This window comes from Theropithecus gelada, chromosome 8, assembly GCF_003255815.1.
Source record: "Theropithecus gelada isolate Dixy chromosome 8, Tgel_1.0, whole genome shotgun sequence".
Classification (NCBI taxonomy): domain Eukaryota; kingdom Metazoa; phylum Chordata; class Mammalia; order Primates; family Cercopithecidae; genus Theropithecus; species Theropithecus gelada.
Genome location: NC_037676.1, coordinates 97096372 through 97122896, shown reverse-complemented (window position 1 = coordinate 97122896; position 26525 = coordinate 97096372). Strand labels below are relative to the sequence as shown.

At 41.2% G+C, this 26525-nt stretch overlaps 1 protein-coding gene across 1 annotated transcript in view; it reads right to left on the bottom strand.

Moving 5' to 3' along the window:
* DPY19L4 (dpy-19 like 4) overlaps window positions 1–26525 on the bottom strand; it is a 73354-nt gene that overhangs the window by 13079 nt on the left and 33750 nt on the right. Inside the window, exons 7-13 of the mRNA XM_025395062.1 lie at window positions 18758–18881; window positions 12896–13030; window positions 10622–10753; window positions 10127–10225; window positions 9260–9333; window positions 7736–7894; window positions 5765–5884 (exon numbers count right to left, since the gene is read on the bottom strand). Coding sequence (XP_025250847.1) covers window positions 5765–5884; window positions 7736–7894; window positions 9260–9333; window positions 10127–10225; window positions 10622–10753; window positions 12896–13030; window positions 18758–18881 — 843 coding nt within the window. The remainder of the gene's footprint in view (window positions 1–5764; window positions 5885–7735; window positions 7895–9259; window positions 9334–10126; window positions 10226–10621; window positions 10754–12895; window positions 13031–18757; window positions 18882–26525) is intronic.

Here is a 26525-nt window from a genome sequence, read left to right as displayed (position 1 = left end):
CAGCAGTGTAAGACCAGCCTGGCCAACATGGTGAAATCCCATCTCTAGTAAAAATACAAAAATTTGGCCATGTGTGGTGGCTCTTGCCTGTAATCCCAGCAAACTGGGAGGATGAAGCAGTGGATCACCTGAGGTCAGGAGTTTGAGACCAGCCTGGGCAACATAGGGAAACCCTGTCTCTACTAAAAATACAAAAAATTAGCCAGGCGTAGTGGCAGGTGCCTGTAGTCCCAGCTACTCAGGAGGCTGAGGCAGGAGAATGGCGTGAACCCAGGAGACAGAACTTGCAGTGAGCCGAGATCATGCCACTGCACTCCAGCCTGGATGACAGAGCGAGACTCCGTCTCAAAAAAGAAAAAAAAAGTTAAAAATTTAGCTCTTAAATTAAAAGGATTAAAAATCAAGGTGTACAGAAAAAAATTAACTTGTATCATTAGAAGAAAATACATTACTTTATGTTGTAGATGTTAAAGAAAACAAAAGGAGCCCATCTCCGTAGGAGATGCCAACTGCTAAAAATGGAAGAGGAAAGTTTAGAAAAATTAATAGATATCAGTGCTTAGTACAGATTATCAAGAAAAAAATAACATTTCAAGGGACAACTTTTGTAATAAATACTAAGGAGAACAATCAGACCCTTCTATGATATATTCCCTGGTGTCAAACTCAGAAGAGACTGGAAGAATCTGGGCCTAGAGTATAAATGTTAACCACTGCAGTTTTATAAAACAGCAAAGCCATGGAATGGAGAAAATAAAGAAATATCCAGGCTGGGTACAGTGGCACACGCCTGTCATCCCAACACTTTGGGAGGCCAAGACAGTAGGATCATTTGAAGCCAGATGTTCACGACCAGCCTGGGCAACAAAATTAGACCCTGTCTCTACAAAAGAATTTTTTTAATTTTCAAAAATTAAGAGGCTGGGTGCAGTGGCTCACACCTGTAATCCCAGCACTTTGGGAGGCTGAGGCGGGTGGAACACCTGAGGTCAGGAGTTTGAGACCAGCCTGGCCAACACGGTGAAACCCCATCTTTAATAAAAATACAAAATTTAGCCAGGGAGGGTGGCGCACGCCTGTAATCCCAACTACTCTGGAGGCTGATGCAGGATAGTAGCTTGAACCTGAGAGGTGGACGTTACAGTGAGTCGAGATGGCACCACTGTACTCCAGCCTGGGCAAGAGAACAAGATCCTGTCTCAAAAAAAAAAAAAAAAAAAAAAAGGAGAGCTCTGCTCTTGTTTGCAGCTGATCTAGGGGCACAATGGTTTTGGCACACACAAAAAAATTGGAATACGTGCATAGTTTTTTCCAATATGCATGTTTCACGAACTTTTTGAAGACTCCTTGTATCCACAGTGAAATATTTTTTAGCCTTGAAAAAGAAGAAAATCTTGTCATCTTACAATATAGATGAAATTTGATGATGTGACATAAAGTGAAATAAGCCAGTCACAAAAAGATAAACACTATAGGATTCCACTTACATGAGGTATCTAAAGTAAACAAATTCATAGAAATGGAAAGTAAAAGCCAGGCACAGTGGCTCCTGGTGTAATCCCAGCACTTTGGGAAACCAAGGTGGGCAGATCACCTGAAGTCGGGAGTTCGAGTCCAGCCTGACCAACATGGAGAAACCCCATCTCTACTAAAAATACAAAATTAGCTGGACATGGTGGTGCATGCCTGTAATCCCAGCTACTTGGGAGGCTGAGGCAGGAGAATTGCTTGAATCCGGGAGGTGGAGGCTGCGGTGAGCTGAGATCATAGCATTGCACTCCAGCCTGGCAACAAGGGTGAAACTCCGTCTCAAAAAAAAAAAAAAGAAAGAAATGGAAAGTAAAATGGTGATTATTAGAGGTTGAGGGTAGGGGAAAAAATGAGAGTTGTTCATTGATATACAGTTTTAGATTTACAAGATGAAAATGTTGTGCAGATCTGTTGTACAACAATGTGTGAATATACTAAACACTGCTGAATTGTATACTTAAAAAACATTAAGATAGTAGATTTTATGTTATGTACTTTTTTATCATAATTTTAAAAAAACTTAAATGTGGCTGGGTACAGGGGCTCACGCCTATAATCCCAACACTTTGGGAGGTTGAGATGGGAGGATGGCTTGAGCCCAGGAGTTCAAGACCAGCCTGGGCAACATGGTGAGACCTCATCTCTACAAAAACTTTAAAAAATATTAGCCAGGCATGGTGACACCAGCCTGTGGTCCCATCTAGTTGGGAGGATATCGTGGGAGCATTGCTTGAGCCTGGGAGTTCGAGAGCACAGTGAGCTGTGATGGCACCCCTGTACTCCAGTCTGGGCGACAGAATGAGACCCTGTCTTTTTTTCTTTTTTTTAACTGAAGACGCGGCCTCACTCTGTCGCCCAGACTGGAGTGCAGTGGCATGATCATGACTCACTGTGGCCTTGAACTCCAAGGCTGAAGCAATTCATCCACCTCAGCCTCCATAGTGGCTGGGACCACAGACGTATGCCACCATGCCTGGCACTTTTTTTTTTTGTAGAGATGGGGTCTTGCCATGTTGCCCAGATTGGTTTCAAACTCCCGGGCTCAAGTGATCATCGTCCTCCATCTTCCAAAGTGCTGGGATTATAGGCGTTAGCCACCATGCCCAGCCTATCTCTCAAAAACACAAAAACAAGGCCAGGCGCACCTGCTTATGCCTGTAATCCTAGCACTTTGGGAGGCTGAGTCAGGCGGATCACCTGAGATCAAGAGTTCAAGACCAGCCTGACTAACATGAAGAAACCCCATCTCTACTCAAAATACAAAATTAGCTGGGCTTGGTGGCACATGCCTGTACCCAGCTACTTGGGAGGCTGAGGAAGAAGAATCACTTGAACTGGGAGGCAGAGGTTGCAGTGAGCTGAGATTGTGCCACTACAATCCAGCCTGGGCGACAAAGATTCTGTCTCAAAAAACAAAAACTTAAACATAATTATCTTCAATGCTATTAAACATTCAGTTTCTATACAAGTAACCTAATTGAAGAATTTAAAGCTCCAAACTTCTAAAGATGGTAACATTTTCTTCTTTCATCTATTAAAGATGCTCCTATATGAATTACAACTTAAGAATAATTAACTTTAATATGCAAAGGGTTTCATATATTGCCTTTTGTTGTTGTTGTTGTTGTTGTTTTCTGATATGGAGTCTTGCCCTGCCGCCCAGGCTAGAGTGCAGTGGCACAATCTTGGCTCACTGCAACCTCCGCCTCCTGGGTTCAAGTGATTATCCTGCCTTAGTCTCCTGAGTAGCTGAGATTACAGGTGCCTACCACCACACCCAGCTAATTTTTTTGTATTTTTAATAGAGACGGGGTTTCACCATGTTGGCCAGGCTGGTTTCAAACTCCTGACCTCAAGTGATCCGCTTGCCTCAGGCTCCCAAAATGCTAGGATTACAGGCGTGAGTCACTGTGCCCGGCCTCATATATTGCCTTTTATGAAATGTATTCCCATGCATCTTATTTATTGTACAGTAAAGGATTAACCTTGCTTAAAAAGAGATTTGGCCTTTGCCCTCAACTTCTAGGTGGTAACCTCTTGCCTGATAAGAGCATCTTCGTTTGCCTGGGTCCTTTTAGGTCATGCATAAGAGTCTATGCTAACAGTGTGATTTATGGTGGGAGCCTTGGGCCATGTGGTGTCAGTTCAACTTCTGAAGGGCTGAAGACTAATGTCAGCCACACAGGTGGTCAACCACATATATATGACTGAGCCCCAGTACAAACCCTAAATTCAAAGCATGGGTGAGCTTCCCTGATTGACAGTACTCCGTGTGTACTGTCACACATCGTTTCTGAGAGGAAAACAGGTACTGTCTGCATGATTCCACTGGGAGGGAACAAATGGTAGTTCTGTGCTTTGATGTCTCCTGGACCTTGTCCTATGGGTCTCTTTCCTCTGCTGATTTTAATCTGTGTCCTTTCACTGTAACAAACTGTAACTCGAGTATAATGACTTTTTAAAATCAAGCCTGAGGGTAGTTTGGAGGACTCTCAAACTTGCAGTTGGTGACAGAAGTAAGGATGGTCTTAGGAATTTCTGACCATTGCATTTACCTTCCTAGACTGTGTGCTTCTGAGGAAGGGGGATCCTATCATGTGTATTTCTGTATCTCCCACTATTGCTAGAAGAGTATGAAAAAACCAAAAACTTCTGCTGAATGAATACATTTTAATAAAGTTTATTAACAAGATGGCACGATTTTCTACAGAAGCAGGAAGGGAAGTTTAAAAACTAAATACTTAAAAATAAATAGTGCAAGATACGTTTCAAGGATTCAAACTCCCTAAACAATTATTACATAACTTATCTAAATATTAATATGTGAATACCTATTTTGCCTTAACAAATTTAAGGTATACAGAACACTAAAATGATCAAGCAAGTGAAATACAAAAATTCTACCTTATTGAACATTAAATGGGGCCCTACATATATTTTGTAAAAGTTCATTTGCCATTGAAAGACAATAAAATAAATGAGGTAAGGAAAGGATAAAAGCCTACCACAAGCTCCCTGTGCTACAGCCAGACTGAGCTCCTTTTCCTCCCGCCAACAATGTGCCATGATTCTTCCTGCCCAGGCCTGGGCATATGCCGTTCCCTCTACCTGCAGTACTCTTGCCTCTTTGGGTCACCTAGTCCACTCCTACTCACCCTTCAGGTCTCAGGCACTTTTTCCTTAGGGAACCTTTCTGATCTCTTTAAGTCAAATTCTGTTTTATATGTTCTTATAGCACCATGTACATCTCCTTCACTTACCAAAGTTGTAATTTTATTTTTGTATGATTGACATCTGTCATCTCCATTAGGCCATAAGTTAAATAAGGTTAGAGACTGTCTGTTCCACTATTGGGCTTATTGAGGTACCTTTAGCACCTAGCACAACGCCTAGAACTTGGAATATGTTCAATAGTTTTTTAACAAATGAATGAATAAGTAAATGTCAGTTCATTATACTATAAACATCTTTGTAAACTCCAGATAAATTAAGAAAGTTTATAGGTTTTGAGTTTTTATAAAGTTTTATAAATGTATTATTGGATGTATCTACTTACTATCATTAAAAAAGACAATCTTTGCTGGGCATGGTGGCTCACACCTGTAATCCCAACACTTTGGGAGGCCAAGGTGGGCAGATCATGAGGTGAGGAGTTCAAGACCAGCCTGACCAATGTGGTGAAACCCTGTCACTACTAAAAATACAAATAAATTAGCCGGGCATGGTGCTGTACGCCTGTAATCCCAGCTACTGAGGAGGCTGAGACAAAATTGCTTGAACCTGGGAGGCGGAGGTTGCAGTGAGCTGAGATTGCGCTACTGCACTGCAGCCTGGGTGACAGAACGAGATTCTAAAAAAAAAAAAAAAAGACAATCTTTGTGGGTTTTTTTACTTTTTTTTTTTTTTTTGAGACGGGGTTTCGCTCTGTTGCTCAGGCTAGAGTGCAGTGGCGCAATCTCGGCTCATTGCAACCTGTACCTCCCAGGTTCGACAGACCCTGCCACCTCAGCCTCCCCAGTAGCTGGGACTACAGGCGCACACCACCACACCCAGCTAATTTTTGTATTTTTAGTAGAGACGGAGTCTCACCATGTTGGTCACACTGGTCTCAAACTCCTGACCTCAGGTAAGCTGCCTGCCTTGGCCTCCCAAAGTACTGGGATTACAGGTGTGAGTCACTGCTCTCGGCCAACAATCTTTGTAAAAACAAAGGGATCAAATAAAGTACACTTACCCTTCTATAACCATTGCAAGAGAACCCAATAAAATAGTGTGAATTACATGATAAATTATTTCTGGTCTTTCTCCAATTCGTCCATCTTCAAGAGTAACAGTTTCCTTCAGGGACTTACCACTACAAAAAGAAAATGTATTTTTTAATACTTTGAAAATATATTTGTAAAAAACCAAAGATACATTGTTTATCATCTTTGAAGTACATACCTAAAATTTTATATTTCAACATAACAAAAAATATAGGTGATCTTTAAAATTTGAAAGTATATTGTACTAGTTAAATACCTAACATATATACTACGTTTCTGCAAATGGCTTTTAGAACCTGAAGACAACAAACTCTATGAAGACTAAACATGAATTTTCAGAAAAATAAAAAAGGGCTAGGAGCAGTGACTCACGCCTGTAATCCCAGAACTTTGGGAGGCCAAAGTGGGAGGACACTTGAGGTCAAGAGTTCAAGACCCGCCTGGCCAACATGATGAAACCCCGTTTCTACTAAAATACAAAAATTAGCCAGCCGTGGTGGTGCATGCTTGAAATCTCAGCTACTCTGGAGGTTGAGGCAGGAGAATCGCTTGAATCTGGGAGGTGGAGGTTGCAGTGAGCCAAGATCGTGCCACTGCACTCCAGCCTGAGTGACAGAGTAAGACTCCGTCTCAAAAAAAAGAAAATAATAATAAAGATTTGTAGGTTCTTCTTCCAAGATCAATTATGAATCAACTAGCAATTGCTAAATTAATATAGTTAAATCATAATTTGAATAAATTCTTAAAATTAAGAAATTATACACAATCTCTGTCTTTTCAAACATGATAAAAACATCAAAGGTTAGTCAAACTTTATAGCTTTTTTTTTTTCTTTTTCTTTAAGAGATGGGGGTCTCACTATGTTGCCCAGGCTGGTCTTGAACTCCTGGCATCAAGCAATCCTGCGTCAGCCTCTCAGATTGTTGGAATTATAGGCATAAGCCACTGCCCCTGGCCTCAAACTTTGTAATTTAAAACTACTTATACTGCTAACTTCGTTTAAGTTAAATAGAATAAATTATTCTTATATTAAGTAAAAATTTGTACAAATCAGTGAATTGGTCTGTAAAAGTTTAACTGATTATTTAAACTTCAGTTATATATTAAGTCTCTAAGTTTAGGGCTGAGCACGGTGGCTCATGCCTGTAATCCCAGCACTTTGGGAGGCCGAGGCGGGTGGATCACCTGAGGTCAGGAGTTTGAGACCAACCTGACCAACATAGATAAAATACAAAATTAGCTGGGCGTGGCAGCGCATGCCTGTAATCCCAGCTACTCGGGAGGCTGAGGTAGGAGAATCGCTTGAACCCAGGCTGAGGTAGGAGAATTGCTTGAACCCGGGAGGCAGAGGTTGCACAGAGCCAAGATTGTGCAACTGCACTCCAGCCTGGGCAACAAGAGTGAGACTCTGTCTCAAAAAAAAAGACAAAAACAAAAAACAAAACAAAACAAAAAACTAAGTTTAAATTTTTCTGGTCAACACAACCTTTTTTTTTTTTTTTGACAGGGAGTCTCACTCTGTTGCCCAGGCTGGAGTGCAGTGGTGCAATCTCGGCTTACCACAACCTCTGCCTTCTGGGTTCAAGCGATTCACCTGCCTCAGCCTCCCGAGTAGCTAGGATTAACAGTGAGCGCCATCACGTCCAGCTAATTTTTGTACTTTTAGTAGAGATGGGGTTTCACCATATTGGCCTGACTGGTCTCAAACTCCCGACCTTGTGATCTGCCGGCTTTGGCCTGCCAAAGTATTGGGATTACAGGTGTGAGCCGTCTCACCTGGCCAACACATCTTATAATGATATTTTCCATGTCAATGAAAAGAGAATGGAATTAGAAGCTCTAAAACAAATATAAAAATATTGGAAGAATATTAAAAATAAGTATTTCATACATTTCCATAATGTATGTTAGTAATATGATTGATTCTTATAGGTACTTACTTAATCCTCCTAAAAATAACTTGCAACATAGAAAGAAAACAAATAATTAACACCAGGATATAGAAAGGTAATAAAGAAGACTGTGTCAATCGCAGAAAAAAATCTTGAGATGGTGCCTGCAGGGATTCTTGACAGAGGAGCCAATTCATTGTAAAATTCCTATAGAAGACAAAAAGCATGATATTAAATTCACAGACGTTTTAAACTACTGAACACAGAAGTATTTTTTTTAATATCAGTAAAAACTAAGAAAAACCACATTTCCTAAACCCGTTTACTTATAATAGCAAGGTACTATCCTTTATAAATGACGATAATAGTAACGTATTAGTAAACAAAGCATGTGCTCTCACTAAAACCGCTCTAATGAATGTAAAACTGCTGCTTTTTATTGCCAAGTAACGTGACCATCTCTAAAGCCCAATATAGTTTTTAGGGAATTTTGGTTTCTATCTTTATCTAGAAGACAACAAACAATTCAGCTGGCTAACCTCTACAAATGCATTGTCAAATATGGTAGCTACTAGAGACATGAGGTTTTTAAACAGCTGAAGTGTGGCCAATTCAAATTGAGACATACTTTAAGTACAAAATACACGCAGGATTTCAAAGAAAAGAAGAGCAAAATAATGATTTGAAAAACAAAATATATCCTTAATAATTTTTACATTGTTTACAAATTATTTTTATATATTAGAGAAAATATGTTAAAATTAATTTCACTTGCTTCTTTGTATTTTTAAAAATACGGCTACTAGAAAATTACAATTACATAAGTGGTTCACATATTATTATTGGATAGACCTACTCTATATTGACAGGTGTAACTCAACTAGGACCCACTTAAAAAAGAGATACCTACTTATTAAGATAAATCATAACATTTGAAATGTAAACCTTTTGAGCAGTAAGAATCAGGATAAACATTTTTTGGCCCTAAGTATGATCAACAAGACTCCTGGTTGTATATATGTTTATCTGCGTCCTCATTTCTCATCCATCTCTAAACTCCTATCCTCAATCCCTAGCCGTGGGGAAGGATGTTAGAGATGGAATGATGTTCAGGAATGCTCACTGATGGATTGAGAATGTCTACTTAAATCATTGGGTTTAGAACAAAATGTTAAAGTTTAACAATGTGGTAAACACATTCTAAGGTTTTTTTGTCTTTTCTTTTTTAAGACAGGGTCTCACTGTCGCCTGGGCTGGGGTGCACTGGCACGATCTTGGCTCACTACGACCTCCACCTCCCAGGCTCAGGTGGTCCTCCTACCTCAGCTTCCTAAATAACTGGGACCAAGGCATGCACCACCATACCCAGCTAATTTTTTTTTTTTTTTTGGTTGGTTTTTTTGTAGAGACAGGGTTTTGCCATGTTGCCCAAGCAGTCATGAACTACCCACCTCAGCCTCCCAAAGTGCTAGCATTACAGATGTGAGCCACTATGCCCGGCCATTGAAGTTTTTTTATCTTTATTGTCTAAGTGGTATCAATTTAGGTAAACTTACATAATCTAAAACTTACTTAGTCATATTTAGTCCAAATTTTACTTCAAGGAATTTCAGCATGTGCCCATTTTCTTTGTGTGGGACAAACATCTAGAAGAGAAAAACACCAGTTAAACGAAGAAATATTAGCTATGCTTACAAGCACATGCTTTCCCCAATACTAGAGACAGAAAACACAACAAGACTACAAAACAAAAATATGAATAAATAATATATGGTACGACTATGAAGCAAGGAGATTTACTGACATAAATCAATACCATGACCTTATGTTGAAGCATAAACTACAATGGGGTACTAAGAACGTTTCTTTTTTTCTTTTCTTTTTTTTTTTTTTGAGACAGAGTTTCATTCTTGTTGCCCAGGCTGGAGTGCAATGGCATGATCTTGGCTCACTGCAACCTCTGCCTCCCAGGTTCAAGTGATTCTCCTGCCTCAGCCTCCCGAGTAGCTGGGATTACAGACACGTACCACCACGCTCAGCTAATTTTTTGTATTTTTAGTAGAGATGAGGTTTTACCATGTTGGCCAACCTGGTCTCAAACTCCTAACCTCAGGTGATCAAGAACATTTCAACCTTATCCCACCAGGCTCAAGTAACTCACCCACTCTTCTAAACACTTCATTTGTCTCACTTTATTCCATATGGTGACATTTTTAACTTAATAAAAAATATGCATTCCCTTTTTCTTTTTAACTATATACAGAAAAGAATCAGAATCCTACTTTCTCACCCAATATGCTAGTTATGATTATTGTTTAACTCAAAATTATACTGTTCAAACTCTATTACTGTGCTACCTCATTATTCTCATTAAAATTTAGTCCAATATACTTCATTATTCATTTTGTTTTACTATATGAATCCCAGAGAGTTACTTACCTTCATTATAATATTCAATGTTATTGTCAGAGTACACACCAAGTAAAAATTAATCACTTTTATTATTTTAGCTATAAAACTTCCTTTCTTCACATTCAGCTGTGGAGGAAAAAGCATATGAATAAAGAAGTGAGGTGTTAAAAAATTAACAATTTAAAAAGTAATCATAAGAATGGCCGAGCACGGTGGCTCAAGCCTGTAATCTCAGCACTTTGGGAGGCCAAGGAGGGGGGATCACTTGAGGTCAGGAGTTTGACACCAGCCTGGCCAACATGGTGAAACCCGGTCTCTACTAAAAATACAAGAATTAGCTGAGTGGGGTGGCACATGCTTCTAATCCCAGCTACTTGGGAGGCTGAGGCAGGAGAATCACTTGAACCCAGGAGGCAGAGGTTGCAGTGAGCTGAGATGTACTCCAGCCTGGGCAACAGAGCAAGACTCCATCTCAAAAAAAATAAATTAAAATAAGAACAATAAAAAGACAGTTCTAATTACCTGAAGGCACTTAGCAAGCATTAAGGCTGCTACTAAACTTAGTAAAGGAGATACCAACAAAGCTGGATTCTCAAATTGCAGTAAATATCCCAGAAAGAGGGAAAATATGTAGATTTTATAAACTTCATAAACCTGTTGTGACAAAAATAAAATAAGTGAGAATAAGTTATATTTTATCACACATGTTTTCATTTGTTTTATTTAGATTTAACTATAATTATACAGTAAATGCTCTACTATAATTTAGGAAAGTATTATGCCAATGTTCAATCAATATTTTTAATGTTGGCCGGGCATGGTGGCTCACATTTGAAATCCCAGCACTTTGGGAGGCCAAGGTGGGTAGATTACTTGAGGTCAGGAGTTCGAGACAAGTCTGGCCAACATTGTGAAACCCGTCTCTATTAAAAACAAAAAATATTAGCTGGGCATGGTGGCGAGAGCCTGTAATCCCAACTACTCGGGAGGCTGAGGCAAGAGAATTGCTTAACCCGGTAGGTGGAAGTTGCAGTGAGCCAAAATCGCACCATTGCACTCCAGCCTGGGTGACGGAGCAAGACTGTCTCAAAAAAAGAAAAAGAAAAAAGAAAAATCAGACGGGCATGGTGGCACGCACTTGTAGTCTCAGCTACTCAGGAGGCTGAGGTAGAAGGATCGCTTGAGCCTGGGAGGCAGAGGTTGCAGTGAACCATGATTGAGCCACTGCACTCCAGCCTGGGTGACAGAGTGAGACCCTGTCTCCAAAAAAGTAAAAATAAATAAATTAAAATAAAATAAAAAACAAAAAGAAAAAAAATCAGTCAATAGCCAGAGCCACTTAAAAAAAAAAAAAAGATACCTCGGTCAGGTGTGGTAGCTCATGCCTGTAATTCCAACACTTTGGGAGGCTGAGGCGGGTGGATCAAAAGGTCAGGAGTTCGAGACCAGTTTGGCTAACATGGTGAAATCCCATCTCTACTAAAAATACAAAAACTAGCTGGGTGTGGTGGCAAGCACCTGTAATCCCAGCTACTTGGAAGGCTAAGGCAGGAGAATCGCTTGAAGCCAGGAGGTGGAGGTTGCAGTGAGCTGAGATTGAGCCACCGCACTCTAGCCTGGACGACAGAGTGAGACTCCGTCTCAAAAAAAACCAAAAAGATACCTCACTGTTACAAGTCAGAACCGTAGTTACCCTTGGGGGTTGAAGTAGTGACTGGGAGAGAGAGCATGATGGAGACTTCCGGGTGTTTGTAATGATCTATTCCCTTTTTAAATTTTTTTAGAGGTGGGGTCTCACCATGTTGCTCAGGCTGGTCAAGTGATCCTCCCGCCTCAGCCCCCACCTCACACAGCTAATTTAAAAAAATTTTTTGTACAGATAGGGTCTCACTGTGTTGCTCAGGCTGGATTTGAATTCCTGGGCTTAAGCAATCCTCCTGCCTTGGCCTCCCGAGTAGCTGGGACTACACGCATGTGCCACCACACCTGGCTTATGTTCTATTTTTGATTTGGGTTCTGGTTCTACAGAAGTGTGCCAGTTACCAAATAACTCTCTTAGTTCCAAACTCCCCTTTCTATCCTTTGCCTGGAAATGCTGGGCCTAGGACTCTGCAATCTACATTTCTGCTTTTCCTGTCGGTTCCCTATGAAGCTCTGCCAATAGGAAATGCTAGAGGGAAAGTGCAAGCCTGGAGGAGGAAGGAGCCTGCTCCTTCCTCTTGCTTCCTGATGACTTGAGGGTCATGTGATCTCACCTCAAGGATGCTTCTTCAACCCAACAGAGCAATTACTTCCTATGGAAGCACTGAATGCAGCTGCAGTTTTCCCAACACTTCAAGAACTAGCTTCATCACATCTTCCAGCCCAAGAAACCCAAGACCAGTCAGACACAGCCACATCCTCAGAGGCCTGGGTCCCAATTCTGAAGGGCCCTACTTTTGAGCAAAGCTGCTATTTCTGAGCTCAAAAGTCTGAGTATCAGCTCTGTGAGGTCCTGTTCTATATTTCTACGTTTTAATAATTTCATATTTTTCCCTAGCAGTTAACTGCTTTCTGCGTTGCCATCTCTATGAAACTTTCAGGCTCTATTACCCTTTCATTTAGCAAGTTAATGACTTTATACTTGGTTAACAATTTATGTTAACTTCTCTTTGTCCAAATAACTTAAATGTTGTACACATTGGGGTTCTGAACCATAGGAGTGTATGGATGAAGAAAAGAGAGGTTTTAAGATACAATGCTATAAATACATTCATTCTCTGGATTTAATATCATCATTTCAAAATGCCATAATACCTTGTCATTTTGCTTCAGTGAAAAGATATCTAGCAGGAATAGAGATATTGCTTGAAGAAACAGGAGATAATGGCTATACTCCCACATCATCATAAATGTGTAAGTTGAAGCACTCATCAACAAGTAGCAAAACCTCTAGGGAAAACAAATGAAAGAAACTAAATATCAATAGCTTTATTACGATAAAAGCCTATGAGACTGTTACCTCAAAGTTGCAGCTCTGTTACTCGTTCAACTTTAAGCTATATAATTATTGAAACTTTATTTTTAAATCACATAATTATTATTAAATCCTTACAAAAACAACAAGAGCTCAAATAAGGCACTTGAGAGAAATCAACCACTTGTCCTTCAATGTTCAACATCACATTGAGAATTTCAGGAAGACAAAGGGGAAGAAAAAGAAAATTCAATATAATTTTCTTTCATCCCAAAAGAAGTAAAGCAATAAATATAAGAAAGTGGTGGCGTTTACTAGACCTGGCTGGTGAGCTTTTGTTATTGTGGAAGCAACTCCTTTTGCTGTGAAAATAATATTTCAATTCCATGGTGCTTCAAGTTTTAATAATTTCCTAATTTTCCCTTTGTTCCCTCAGTCCTAGTGGTGGTAGCCGCTTTCTATAGTTGTGATCTCTATGAAACTTTCAGGCTCTTATTACCCTTTCATTTAGCAAGTTAATGACTTTATACTTGGTTAACAATTTATGTTAACTTTTCTCTGTCCAAATAACTTAAATGTTGGTATTCATCATGGTTCAAACTTATTTTCTTAAAAACTTCATTTAAATAGTCTGTTTACATCTCAGCCTATTCCACAGCCTATGTCTTTGCTTTTTTCATTTCCTGTCAACAGAAGTGTTATCTTTCCCCAATGCCTGTACTGTCAGCCATATTAAACTTTCAGCTCTTTTCCTCTGCTAAATACTAAACACAAGGGATGTCACTGCCCTTGCCGAAAATCTGCCTAGGTCAATTCTGTCCTTCAAAATGTCATCTCCCATGTGATCCCTTAGCAAGTTACCAAGTCTGTGACAAATCCCATAACATATTCAACAACAGCCTCTCCTTCTTCCATGGACCTACTTTTAAACTCTGGATCCCTCCACTGGCTGTAGTGTCAAATGACCTTGTTCAGATAAGAACAGTGAAGGAGAAGGACAATAAAGGTCAGTCAAGAAACCTAAGAACTGTGCTCTCTAAAACTAAGTCTTTCATACTCAGCTGACTACACTCAAGGATAAATTCCAGAGTCAGAAATACCTCAGCCTTCAGCAGATAAAATAATTTTCCAGCATCCTGAATTAGATTAAGACCAGAGAACCAAATGTAAGAAATGGCAAACTTCCACCTGTTGGGCAAATAACACCAACTGCAAAGCACAGAAGGGCTCTAACATAAGCTTCTGCTCTTCCTGTCACCATAGCTATGCGCAGGGCAAGGGTTCTGGAAGCCTTCTAATGTGGAACAATCAAAACTGTAATAACCAGACCTGACACCATCATTCCCAGAGAAACCAATTCCAGAAAGCAATGAAGGCTCAAATCTAGACCCAGCCTAATTAACGTACCGGGCATTTGGAGATTAATTCTGAGATTCTGGGGGAAAGCTACAACATACTAAAACAAATTGTTAATTCCAAAGGTTGACTCTCAAACTACTCTAAGAGCACACAGTAAAAATGTCTTAAAGAGAGAACTATGTATCAAACACAACCTGTAGAGTTAGCAAAGTTATTTCTTTCCCTGAGCATTTTCAAGGTTCTGTGCAGTCTTGCCTACCCCGACCTTGCTTGCAGGGTCTCACAGGGCTTCACTTTCACTGTGCCTGTAGTGTGAACTTTTAACACATAGGATTTATGTGATACATCAAACAGGTTTCAATAATCAACCACAAATGTTTCTTAATCACTCCAGATAACTGCACAAAAGACTGAACTGAACTTGGATATCCTAAGGCAACTGGGACGACGAAACTTAGCCTCAACAATGGGAAGCAAAATACAAAATACGTGATTTTTTTTAAAGTATATGGGCTGGGCACGGTGACTCACACCTGTAATCCCAGTACTTTGGGAGGCCGAGGCAGGCGGATCACCTGAGGTCGGGAGTTCGAGACTAACCTGACCAACATGGAGAAACCCCGTCTCTACTAAAAATACCAAATTAGCTGGGCATGGTGCAGCAGGCCTGTAATCCCAGCTACTTGGGAGGCTGAGGCAGGAGAATTGCTGGAACCAGGGAAGCAGAAGTTGTGTTGAGCCGAGATCGCACCATTGCACTCCAGCCTGGGCAACAAGAGCGAAACTCCATCTCAAAAAAAAAAAAAAAAAAAAAAAAATAATACATGTAAGCTGAGCACAGTGGCTCACACCAATAGTCTCAACACTTTTGAGAGGTGAAGCCAGCTGGACTTCCTGGGTCCAGTGGGGACTGGGAGAACTTTTCTGTCTTACAAGAGGATTGTAAAACACACCAATCAGCACTCTGTAGCTAGGACTGTAAAATGCACCAATCAGCACTCCGTAAAACCACACCAATCAGTGCTCTGTAGCTAGCAAGAGGATTGTAAAATGCACCAATCAGTGCTCTGTAAAATGCACCAATCAGTGTTCTGTAAAATGCACCAATCAGCACTCTGTAAAGTGCACCAATCAGCGCTCTGTAAAATGCACCAATCAGAAGGATCCCAAAAGTAGCCGATCGCAGGGGGGATTGAAAAATGGGCACTCTGATAGGACAAAAACAGAACATGACAGGGGACAAATAAGGGAATAAAAGCTGGCCACCCCAGTCAGCAGTGGCAACCCGCTTGGGTCCCCTTCCATGCTGTGGAAGCTTTGTTCTTTCGCTCTTCACAATAAACCTTGCTACCACTCACTCTTTGGGTCCATGCCATCTTTAAAAGCTGTAACACTCACCCCGACAGTCCGCGGCTTCATTCTTGAAGTCAGCGAGACCACCAACCCACTGGAAAGAACCAACTCCGGACACACTCTGTGAGGTCAAGGCAGGTGGATCACTTGAGGCCAGGAGTTCGAGAACAGCCTGGCCAACATGGTGAAACTCCGTCTCTACTAAAAATACAAAAATTAGCTGGGTGTAGTGATGTGCGTCTGTAGTCCCAGCTGCTAGGGGGGCTGATGCATGATAATCGCTTGAACCCAGGAGGCGGAGGTTGCAGTGAGCTGAGATTGTCCCACTGCACTCCAGCCTGGGCAACAGAGCAAGAGACTCCCCCTCTCAAAAAAAAAAAAAAAAAAAAAAAAAAAAAAAAACCATGTTGCTAAAATACTGCTCAGTGATGGCAAGGAGCAAAGTATTCACACGTAATAACTCACATGGATGTCAAGGGCATTATTAGGCTGAGTGAAAAAAGCTAATCTTAAAAGGTTACATACTACATGATTTGATTCCATTTATACAACCTTTCAAGGTGACAAAACTGTAGTGATAGAGAAGAGAGCAGTGGTTGCCAGAGGTTTGGGTTAGAGGAAGGATGTGATTATTAACGTACACAAGAGTTTCTTAGTGGTGAGAGAAGAGTTCTATGTCTTGATTATGATGACGGTTACTCAAATGTATACATGTGATAACAACTAATATGACTATACACCCACTTTCCACAAAAGCAGTACATGTAAAACCTGGTGAAATGTTAAGAAAGTCAGTGCCTGAATTAACAGTATTATATCAATGTCAATTTCTTGACTTTGACAAGGTATTAAGGTCATGCAAGATATTATTGGGGGAAGATGGGTGATGGGTCAAAAATGTAGTAAGCCTAGATCATGCCACTGCACTCCAGCCTGGGTGACAGAGCGAGTCCATGTCTCAAAGAAACAAACAAAAAGGTAAATATAAAGAAACTTAGGCAGTTCATTCTGCTATACCAAACTCTTTTTTTTTTTTAGAGACAGAGTCTTACTCTGTTGCCCAGCTTGGAGTGCAGTGGCATGATCTCAGCTCACTGCAACCCCCAACTCTGGGTTCAAGCGATTCTCCCACCTCAGCCTCCCAACTAGCTGGGAGTACAGCTGTGCACCACCACACCCAGCTAATTTTTGTATTTTTAATAGAGACGGGTTTCGCCATGTTGGCCAGGCTGGTCTCGAACTCCTGACCTCAGGGGATCCGCCTGCCTCAGTCTCCCAAAGCGCTGGGTAATATTATAGGCGTGAGCCACCACACCCGGCCTATACTAAACTCTTTTACTTAACAATTGAAGACTATTCTTCTCTAAGAGACAGCTATACAATCAAACAGGAAAATATTCAATCATAGACTCTCTGACTATTAAAGAAAATATATTCTTGGCCAGGTGCAGTGGCTCATAGCTATAGTCCCAGCACTTTGGGAGGCCAAGGAGGGCAGATCATTTGAGGTCAGGAGTTCGAGGCCAGCCTGGCCAACATAGTGAAACCCCGTCTCTATTAAAAATACAAAAATTAGCTGGGCATGGTGCTGGGCACCTGTAATCCCAGCTACACAAGAGGCTAAGGCAGGAGAATCGCTTGAGCCTGGGAGGCAGAGGTTGCAGTGAGCAGAGATCACGCCATTACACTCCAGCCTGGGTGACAGATAGTAAGACTGTCTAAAAAAAAAAAAAAGAAAATATACTCTTGTGCAGAAAGATCTTTATACAAATACAACATAAAGGAAGACCACAAAGCTGAAATGTGTTCATGTTATTTTATACACAAAAAAGGAAATGCTAGTTATAAAAATGAAATAATAAAGTTTGCTATGCTCAGGACATTTGTCACCACTGAAAGGAGAAAACAATAGTACATTTTTTCAGAGATTTTTATAAAGGACCCATAAGTACATCCTGTTTCCTGGACAACCAGGTTTAATAATCTCTGCTCTCTTTTTCTAGCCAGGAATTCTTAACCCCAAATAAGAAGACTATCAAAGGACTGTTACAATTCAGTCAATTTCAATATAACTGGTTGCCTCTATAATCATTTTATGCATTTTAAATAATTATTCTTTTTCTTTCTGGAGGCAGGGTCTCACTCTGTTGCCCAGGCTAGAAGGCAGTGGTGCGATCTCAGCTCACTGCAACCTCTGCCTCCCAGGTTCAAGCGATCCTCCCACCTCAGCCTCCCAAGTAGCTGGGATTACAGGTGTGTGCCATCACACCTGGCTAATTTTTGAATTTTTATTAGAGACGAGGTTTCACCATGTTGGCCAGGCTGGTCACAAACTCCTGACCTTAAGTGATCTGCCCACCTCAGCCTCCCACAGTGCTGGGATTATAGGCATGAGCCACAGTGCCTGGCCTAAAATCATTATCCTGAGACAGACTCTGCAGGCTTTTTCTAACTGCCAAAAGGGCTGTGGCAACAACAATAACAATAACAATGTAAGAATCTAAACTACCAGGGAAAGTCTCCTGAAATTTTTACCAACCTACCTATACCTCAGTCACAGAAAACATGAGAAGAAACAGAATATGCAGGGCTGCCATCCAAGTTAACACTGCTGTCATTTGTGGTCACTCTACATCTTGTTTAATGTATCTTTAAATCATGGCGATTGAAGGCCATCAATGTTCCAGAAGTCCGAGAAGTGATAAAATAACAGTGGAACAGATTTTCAAAATAAGAGATTCTTCATATATTTGTCAAGTTAACTATATTAAAATAATAAAACATCTCCTTTCTCCTTGTTGACTGTTAATCAGATTACAGAGTAACAGTGTTGTAAGAAAACTACCTAACTATACCTTTTAATATGTAGTAACCAGGCTTCATTAAATATTATTTAATTCTTACTAGGACTAAAATTTATTTGCTATTATGTACCACATTTGCAATACATTAGAATTAGCTGCAATGGATAAAACAGATTTGTATCTTACCTCTCCATAAGTATTTAAGTTGCTTTTTAAATAGCCTGTAAGTGCAGCAATTTGGCATGCAAAATATGGTAGTGCCCAGTTTTCTCTTAAAGGAATGGAGTATTCAATTCTTGTTGTATCTACCCTAAAATAAACCACAGATGAACAGTAAATAAGACATTATATTTGTGTTACATTATACTTTTCAAAGTACTTTAACACAAATCTCATTGTTCTCCATAACAATCCTGTGAGGCAGGCATAGCCAGATCCACCATTGTCTTTTTTTTTTTTTTGAGATGGAGTCTATCTCTGTCGCTCAGGCTGCAGTGCAGTGGCACGATCTTGGCTCACTGCAACCTCTGCCTCCAGGGTTCAAGTGAACCTCAGCCTCCTGCATAGCTGGGATTACAGGCGCGAATCACCACACCTGGCTAATTTTTATATTTTTAGTAGAGACTGGGTTTCACCATGTTGTCTCAAACTCCTGACCTCAGGTATCTACCCGCCTTGACCTCCGAAAGTGCTGGGATTACAGGCATCAGCCACCGCGCCCAGCCCAGATCCACCATGGTCTAGACAGCATCTTTGAGCAAATTAATAGGGTCTCACCCCCGGCCCCCGTCGCCCCCAAGAAGCTGCAGAGCTACTGTGCACTACTTGGTGAACAGATGGGCCTCTGTGAGAGATTGAAAAAGGCATGCCTTCTCTAGGCACACCCCATGCTAAGGTACACAGCTTGTTGCACAGAGTACCCCGGATTTCAGCCACACCCTCCCTTCCCTTAACCAGATGGCTACCCTTCACTAGAGTACAATCTGCACCATATAATTAGCAGCCTGGCAGATTCAAAGTTCTTATTCCCCTTTACAAAAGGAGTATGAAGTTCAGAAATGTAAGGTAATTTAATCAAGGCCATCTAGCTAGTAGGTGGCATAATTGGGATTAAAATGTTCATCTTTTGATATCTAATTCAATAATCTTTTCAGTCAGCAGGTTCCCCAGAATTAATATCACAGTCTTTTATGTGATATACTTAAGAGACTTGAAAATTCCCAGAATCAGAAATATAGGAATGTCAGGCCGGGGACGGTGGCTCATGCCTGTAATCCTACCAATTTGGGAGGCTGAAGCAGGTGGATCACCTAAGCTCAGGAGTTCCAGACCAGCCTGGCCAACGTGGTGAAAACCCGTCTTTATTAATAACACAAAAATTAGCTTGGCGTGGTGGTGCGTGCTTGTAGTACCAGCTACTTGTTAGGCTGAGGCAGAAGAATTGCTTGAACCCGGGAGGCAGAGGTTGCGGACAGCAGAGATCACGCCATTGCACTCCAGCCTGGGTGACACAGCAAGACTCCTCAATCAATTTTCATTGAGAGCTTGTTGTGTCCTGTGCATATCCTCATACCACAATACCTCATACCTCTCCAGCAATCATAGAATTTGGCTCTCTTACACTCAATAGCTATTTTCTACACAAAAATAAAGGTGCTATTGTTTTTTTGAAAATTTATGAAAATTGCTGCCTAACTTGTCTAAGTAATAATGATTAACATGCTTGCATGTTAACTTAGTTCCCTCAATGGCCAAGTGACACACTCCTGCATACTGGTATCAGAGTTGGTAATTATATTTCCAATTACACCAATCATGAACCACTGAATTGTTTGCAAATAATCAAAATTACAAATGTCACATCCTCACAGACCAAGAAGATAAAGTTGCAACAGCAATAAATCCAACCAGGCTCAGCATGTTATCACAGCCAAAAGAAACAAACACATACTTCAAAATGCCATGAAAACATAGGAACAAAAACATTTTTGAGAAAGCAATTTTCTCCTTCCATAATAGCAGCATATATAATAAATCCTAAAAATCATTTTTACTCATCTCTTTTCCTAGTCTCAGACCTCTAAGCACTAATAACTTTTTTCCTATTCATAATAGCAGCATATATAATAAACCCTAAAAATCATTTTTACTCATCTCTTTTCCTAGTCTCAGACCTCTAAGCACTAATAACTTTCTTCCTATTCCCTCCCCAATTGCTGGAGTGCAGTGACACGATCATGGCTCACTGCAGCCTCGACCTCCCAGGCTCAGAGGATCGTCCCGCTTCAGTATCCCCAAGTAGCTGGGATTACAGGCACATGCCACCACGCCCACCTAATTTTTTGTATTTTTAGTAGAGCCAGCATGACGACACGTTGCCCAGGCTGGTCTCAAACTTCTGGGTTCAAACAATCTGCCTGCCTTTGCTTCCCAAAGTGCTGGGATAACAGGTGTGAGCTACCATGCCCGGTAGCACAATGTACTTCCTTTTTCTTTTTCTTTTTTTTTTTTTTTGAGACGGAGTCTTGCTCTGTCACCCAGGCTGGAGTGCAATGGTGCAATCTCGGCTCACTACAATCTCTGCCTCCCAGGTTCAAGCGATTCTCCTGCCTCAGCCTCCTGCGTAGCTGGGACTACAGGTGCCCACCACCACGCCTGGCTAATTTTTTGTATTTTTAGTAGAGACAAGGTTTCACTATGACGGCCAGGCTGGTTTGGAACTCCTGACCTCATGATCCACCTGCCTCGGCCTCCCAAAGTGCTGGGATAACAGGCGTGAGCCACCGTACTTTCTTAAGTCATCTGCAGCCCTCTCTGTGATGCTTCAAAATAATATTTTGACCATTTTCTGTTTAGCACAATAGTTCAGTAGCTAAGCAAAACAAGACAAAAGAATTTCCTAGGAAGAAAGAGATAAAAACAGGGTAAAAAATAATTACACTTAAATATTTTTGTTCCTGTCAATATCTGTAATAATACTAATCACTATTATAAAAAATCAAGGATCTCCACTGCCCTATAATCCATTCAAGTATTTGTCCCTTATATAAATATTTTACAGGATCAAAACTCTTCAATGAATTTATATTCTGCTTTTTAAACTTAAATGTATTCTGCATGTTTTCCTTTCTTCATACTTATTTTTTTGAAAAATATTTTATTGTGAAAGCAATATGTTTGTTAAAGAAATATTAGAAAATGTATACCAACAAAAAGAAGAAAAATCTTAAAACACCTATAATCTCACCCATTCAGAGGCTAACATTGTTAAATCTTCTGCCATAGCTTAGTCAGTACAGTACGATGAGGAAAAGAAACACAAGGAATCAAGTTGCAAAGGAAAGTAAAACTGTGGGGTTTTTTTTTGCAGAAGATACTGTGTACATAGAAAACCCTAAAGAATCTTAAAAAGCCGGGCGCGGTGGTTCATGCCTGTAATTCCAGCATTTTGGGAGGCCGAGGTGGGCGGATCATGAGGTCAGGAGATCGAGACCATCCTGGCTAACACAGTGAAACCCCGTCTCTACTAAAAATACAAAAAAATTAGCCGGGCACGGTGGCGGGCACCTGTAGTCCCTGCTACTCCAAAGGCTGAGGCAGGAGAATGGCGTGAACCCGGGAGGCCGAGCTTGCAGTGAGCCAAGATCGCGCCACTGCACTCCAGCCCGGACAACAGAGTGCGACTCCGTCTCAAAAAAAAAAAAAAAAAAAAATCTCAAAAAAATACCAAAACGAATAAATGAATTTAGCGAGGCTGTGGGCTATAAGGTTTCTATTTTTTTTTTTTTTTTTTTTTGAGATGGAGTCTCACTCTGTCATCCAGGCTGGAGTGTAATGGCGTGATCTCGGCTAACTGCCACCTCCGCCTCCCGGGTTCAAGCGATTCTCCTGCCTCAGCCTCCTAAGTAGCTGGGACTACAGGTATGTGACACCACGCCCGGCTTATTTTTTTGTATTTTTAGTAGAGACGGGGTTTCACTGTGTTAGCCAGAATGGTCTCGATCTCCTGACCTCGTGATCCGCCCGCCTCCGCCTCCCAAAATCCTGGGACTACAGGCGTGAGCCACCGTGCTCGCCCTGTTTTTGCTGTTTTGAGATAGTTTTCCTCTTGTTGCCCAGGCTGGAGTCCAATGGTGCGATCTCGGCTCACTGCAACCTCCGCCTCCCAAGTTCAAGTGATTCTCCTGCCTCAGCCTCCCCAGTAGCTGGGATTACAGGCACGCACCACCACAATTGGCGAATTTTGTATTTTTTGTAGAGACAGGGTTTCACCATGTTGGTCAGGTTGGTCTCAAACTCCTGACCTTAGGTGATCCACCCATCTTGGCCTCTCAAAGTGCTGGGATTACAAGCATGAGCCACCACACCCAGCCAGCTGTGGGATATAAGGTTAATAGACACAAATCAATTGTTTTTCTATGAACTATCAATGAACATTAAAATTAGTTTTTTTGTTTTTTTGTTTTTTGAGATGGAGTTTCGCTCTTATTGCCCAGGCTGGAGTGCAACGGCGCGATCTTGGCTCACCACAACCTCTGCCTCCGGGTTCAAGCGAGTCTCCTGCCTTAGCCTCCCGAGTAGTTGGCATTACAGGCATGCACCACCACGCCCAGCTAATTTTGTATTTTTAGTAGAGACAGAGTTTCTCCATATGGGTCAGGCTGGTCTCAAACTCCCAAACTCTGGTGATCCGCCCACCTCGGCCTCCCAAAGTGTTGGGATTACAGGCATGAGCCACTGCACCCAGCCTAAAATTACCATTAATAACAACATCAAAAAGATAAAATCTCTATGAATGAATCTTTAAAAAGATGGGTAAGATCTCTACACTAAAAACAAGAAAATTGGGCTGGGTGCAGTGGCTCACACCTGACACTTTGGGAGGCACAGACAGACGACTGCTTGAGCCCAGGAGTTCAAGACCAGCCTGGTCAACATGGCAAAATCCCATCTCTACCAAAAATATAAAAATTAGCTGGGTGTGGCTTCCATGGTCCCAGTTATATGGTAGAGTGAAGCAGGAAGATCGCCTGAACCCAGGTCGAGGCTGCAGTGAGCCAAGATTGTGCCACTGCACTCCCACTCCAGCCTGGGCGACAGAGAGAGACTCTGTCTCAAAAAAAGAAAAAAAGAAAAACGAAGAAAACCCACAAAAATGCTGAGAGAAAGAAACCCTAAGTAAATGAAGTGATATGTCAGATGTATCATGTTTTATATACCACAGAATGGAAGACTCAATATTGTTAACATGTCCGTTCTCCCCGGTTGAACTGATGGATCCATGACATCTTTATCAAAATCTGAGCAAGCTTTTAAAAAGGAAATTTAAAAGCTGATTCTAAAATTTATATGGAAGTACTAAGGATCTACAATAGCCAAAATAATCTGGACAAAGGAGAACACATTTAGAGGCTTAAACAATCTAATTTTGACTTATAAAAAGGCAACAGTTATCAATACAGTATGGTATTGGAATTAGAATATACAAATCAATAGGACAAAAAAGACCAGTCTAGAAATAAACCCACACATACATAGTTCATTTTTACTCAAAGTGCTAAGTCAAAACACTAGTAAAAAGAAAGTCTTTTTAAAAATCATGCTGTAACAACTGGACAACTATATGAAAAAGAAAATCTCAACCATTATCTCACATTGTACATAAAAATTAATTTGAAATAGATCATATACCTAAACCTAAAAACCGAAACCATAACGTTTCTTGATGAAAACATAGGAAAACATTACAGTATATTTCCAGTGAAGAAAGATTTATTGAGGCTGGGCATGGTGGCTCACTCATGCCTGTAATCCCAGCACTTTGGGAGGCTGAAGTGAAAGGATCACTTGAGCCTAGGAGTTTGAGACCAGCCTAGGCAACATAATGAGACCACGCCTCTACAAAAAATAGAAAAATTAGCAAGGCACGGTGGCACGTGCATGTAGTCCCAGCTACTTGGAAGGCTGAGGTGACAGGATCCATTGAGCCTGGGAGGTCAAGATTGCAGTGAGCCAAGACCACACCACTGCACTCCAGCCTGTCTCAAAAAAAAAAAAAAGAAAGAAAGAAAAAGACAAAGAAAAAAAAAAGAAAGATTTCTTGGACAGGATACTATAAGTACTAATCTTAAAAGAAAGCAAGCCACAGCCTATGAAAAAATATTCACAGTACACATATGAGACCAAAGACTGTTATCTACAATAACAAAGAACTCTGACAAATAAACAATTAAAAGATAAATCTAAGCTTTTTTTTTTTTTTTGAGACCGAGTCTCACTCTGTCACCCAGGCTGGAGTGCAGTGGCACAATCTCGGCTCACTGCAACCTCCGCCTCCCAGGTTCAAGCCATTCTCCTGCCTCAGCCTCCTGAGTAGCTGGGACTACAGGTGCATGCCACCCTGTCCAGCTGATTTTTGTATTTTTAGTAGAGGGGGGGTTTCCCCATGTTGGCCAGGATGGTCTCCTAGATCTCTTAATCTCATGATCTTCCTGCTTCAGCCTCCCAAAGTGCTGGGATTACAGGTGTGAGACCCTGCACCTGGCAGTCTAAGCTTTTAAAATGGGCAAAATACTCAGACATTTCACAAAATACATGAATGACCAACAAACACATGAAAAGGTACCCAATATGATTAATCATCAGGGAAATACAAGAATATAGACCACATGGAACTCTCACACAATTTTGACAGAAAAATAGAATGGTACCATCACTTTAGAAAACAGGCCGGGCGCGGTGGCTCAAGCCTGTAATCCCAGCACTTTGGGAGGCCGAGATGGGCGGATCACGAGGTCAAGAGATCGAGACCATCCTGGCTAACACAGTGAAACCCCGTCTCTACTAAAAAATACAAAAACTAGCCGGGCGAGGTGGCGGGCGCCTGTAGTCCCAGCTACTCGGGAGGCTGAGGCAGGAGAATGGCGTGAACCCGGGAGGCGGAGCTTGCAGTGAGCTGAGATCCGGCCACTGCACTCCAGCCCGGGCGACAGAGCGAGACTCCGTCTCAAAAAAAAAAAAAAAAAAAAAGAAAACAGTTTGGCAGTATCTTAAAAGTTAAATATACACCTGCCATACGACCTAGCAATTCTACCCAAAAGAAATGAAAGCATATGTCCACACAAAACTGGAAACTACCCAAATGTCCATCAGAATCTGGATAAATGAATTATGATATATCCATACTATGTAATAGAACTTAGTGATAAAAAAGAATGAACTATTAATATAGTCAACATACATGAATACCAAAATAACACTGAGTAAAAAAAGCTGGAGCCCCACCACCAAAAAGTATGTGCTGTATGACTCCATTAATATGTAATTCTAGAAAACACCATCTATAGAGACTGAAAGCAAATCATGCTGGGCATGCTCACTCACACCTGTAATCACAGCACTTTGGGAGGCTGAGGCATGCAAACTGTTTGAGCCCAGGAGTTTGAGATCAGCCTGGGCAACATGGTGAAACCCCATCTCTACTAAAAATGCAAAAATCAGCTGGCCGTGGTGGTGCACACCTGTAATCCCAGCTACTTGGGAGGCTGAGGCAGGAATTGCTTGAACCCAGGAGGCAGAGGCTGCAGCAAGCCGAGATCATGCCACTGCACTCCAGCTTGGGCGACAGAGTGAGACTCAGTCTCAAAAAATAAAAAAAAGAAAAAAAAAAGAAAGCAGACACAGGTTTCCTGGGGACAGCAGCATAGTAGTGGTGGTTGGGTAAGAAAAGAGGGAGGTATTAGAAAGGAAATTTTGAAGACTGGGCATAGTGGCTCACACCTGTAATCCCAACACTTTGGGAGGCTGAAGTGGGCAGATCACTTGAGGTCAGGAGTTTGAGACCAGCCTGGCCAACATGGTGAAACCCATCCTCTACTCAAAATATAAAAATTAGCCAGGCATGGTGGCACATGTCTATAACCCCAGCTACTCAGGAGGCTGAGGCAGGAGAATT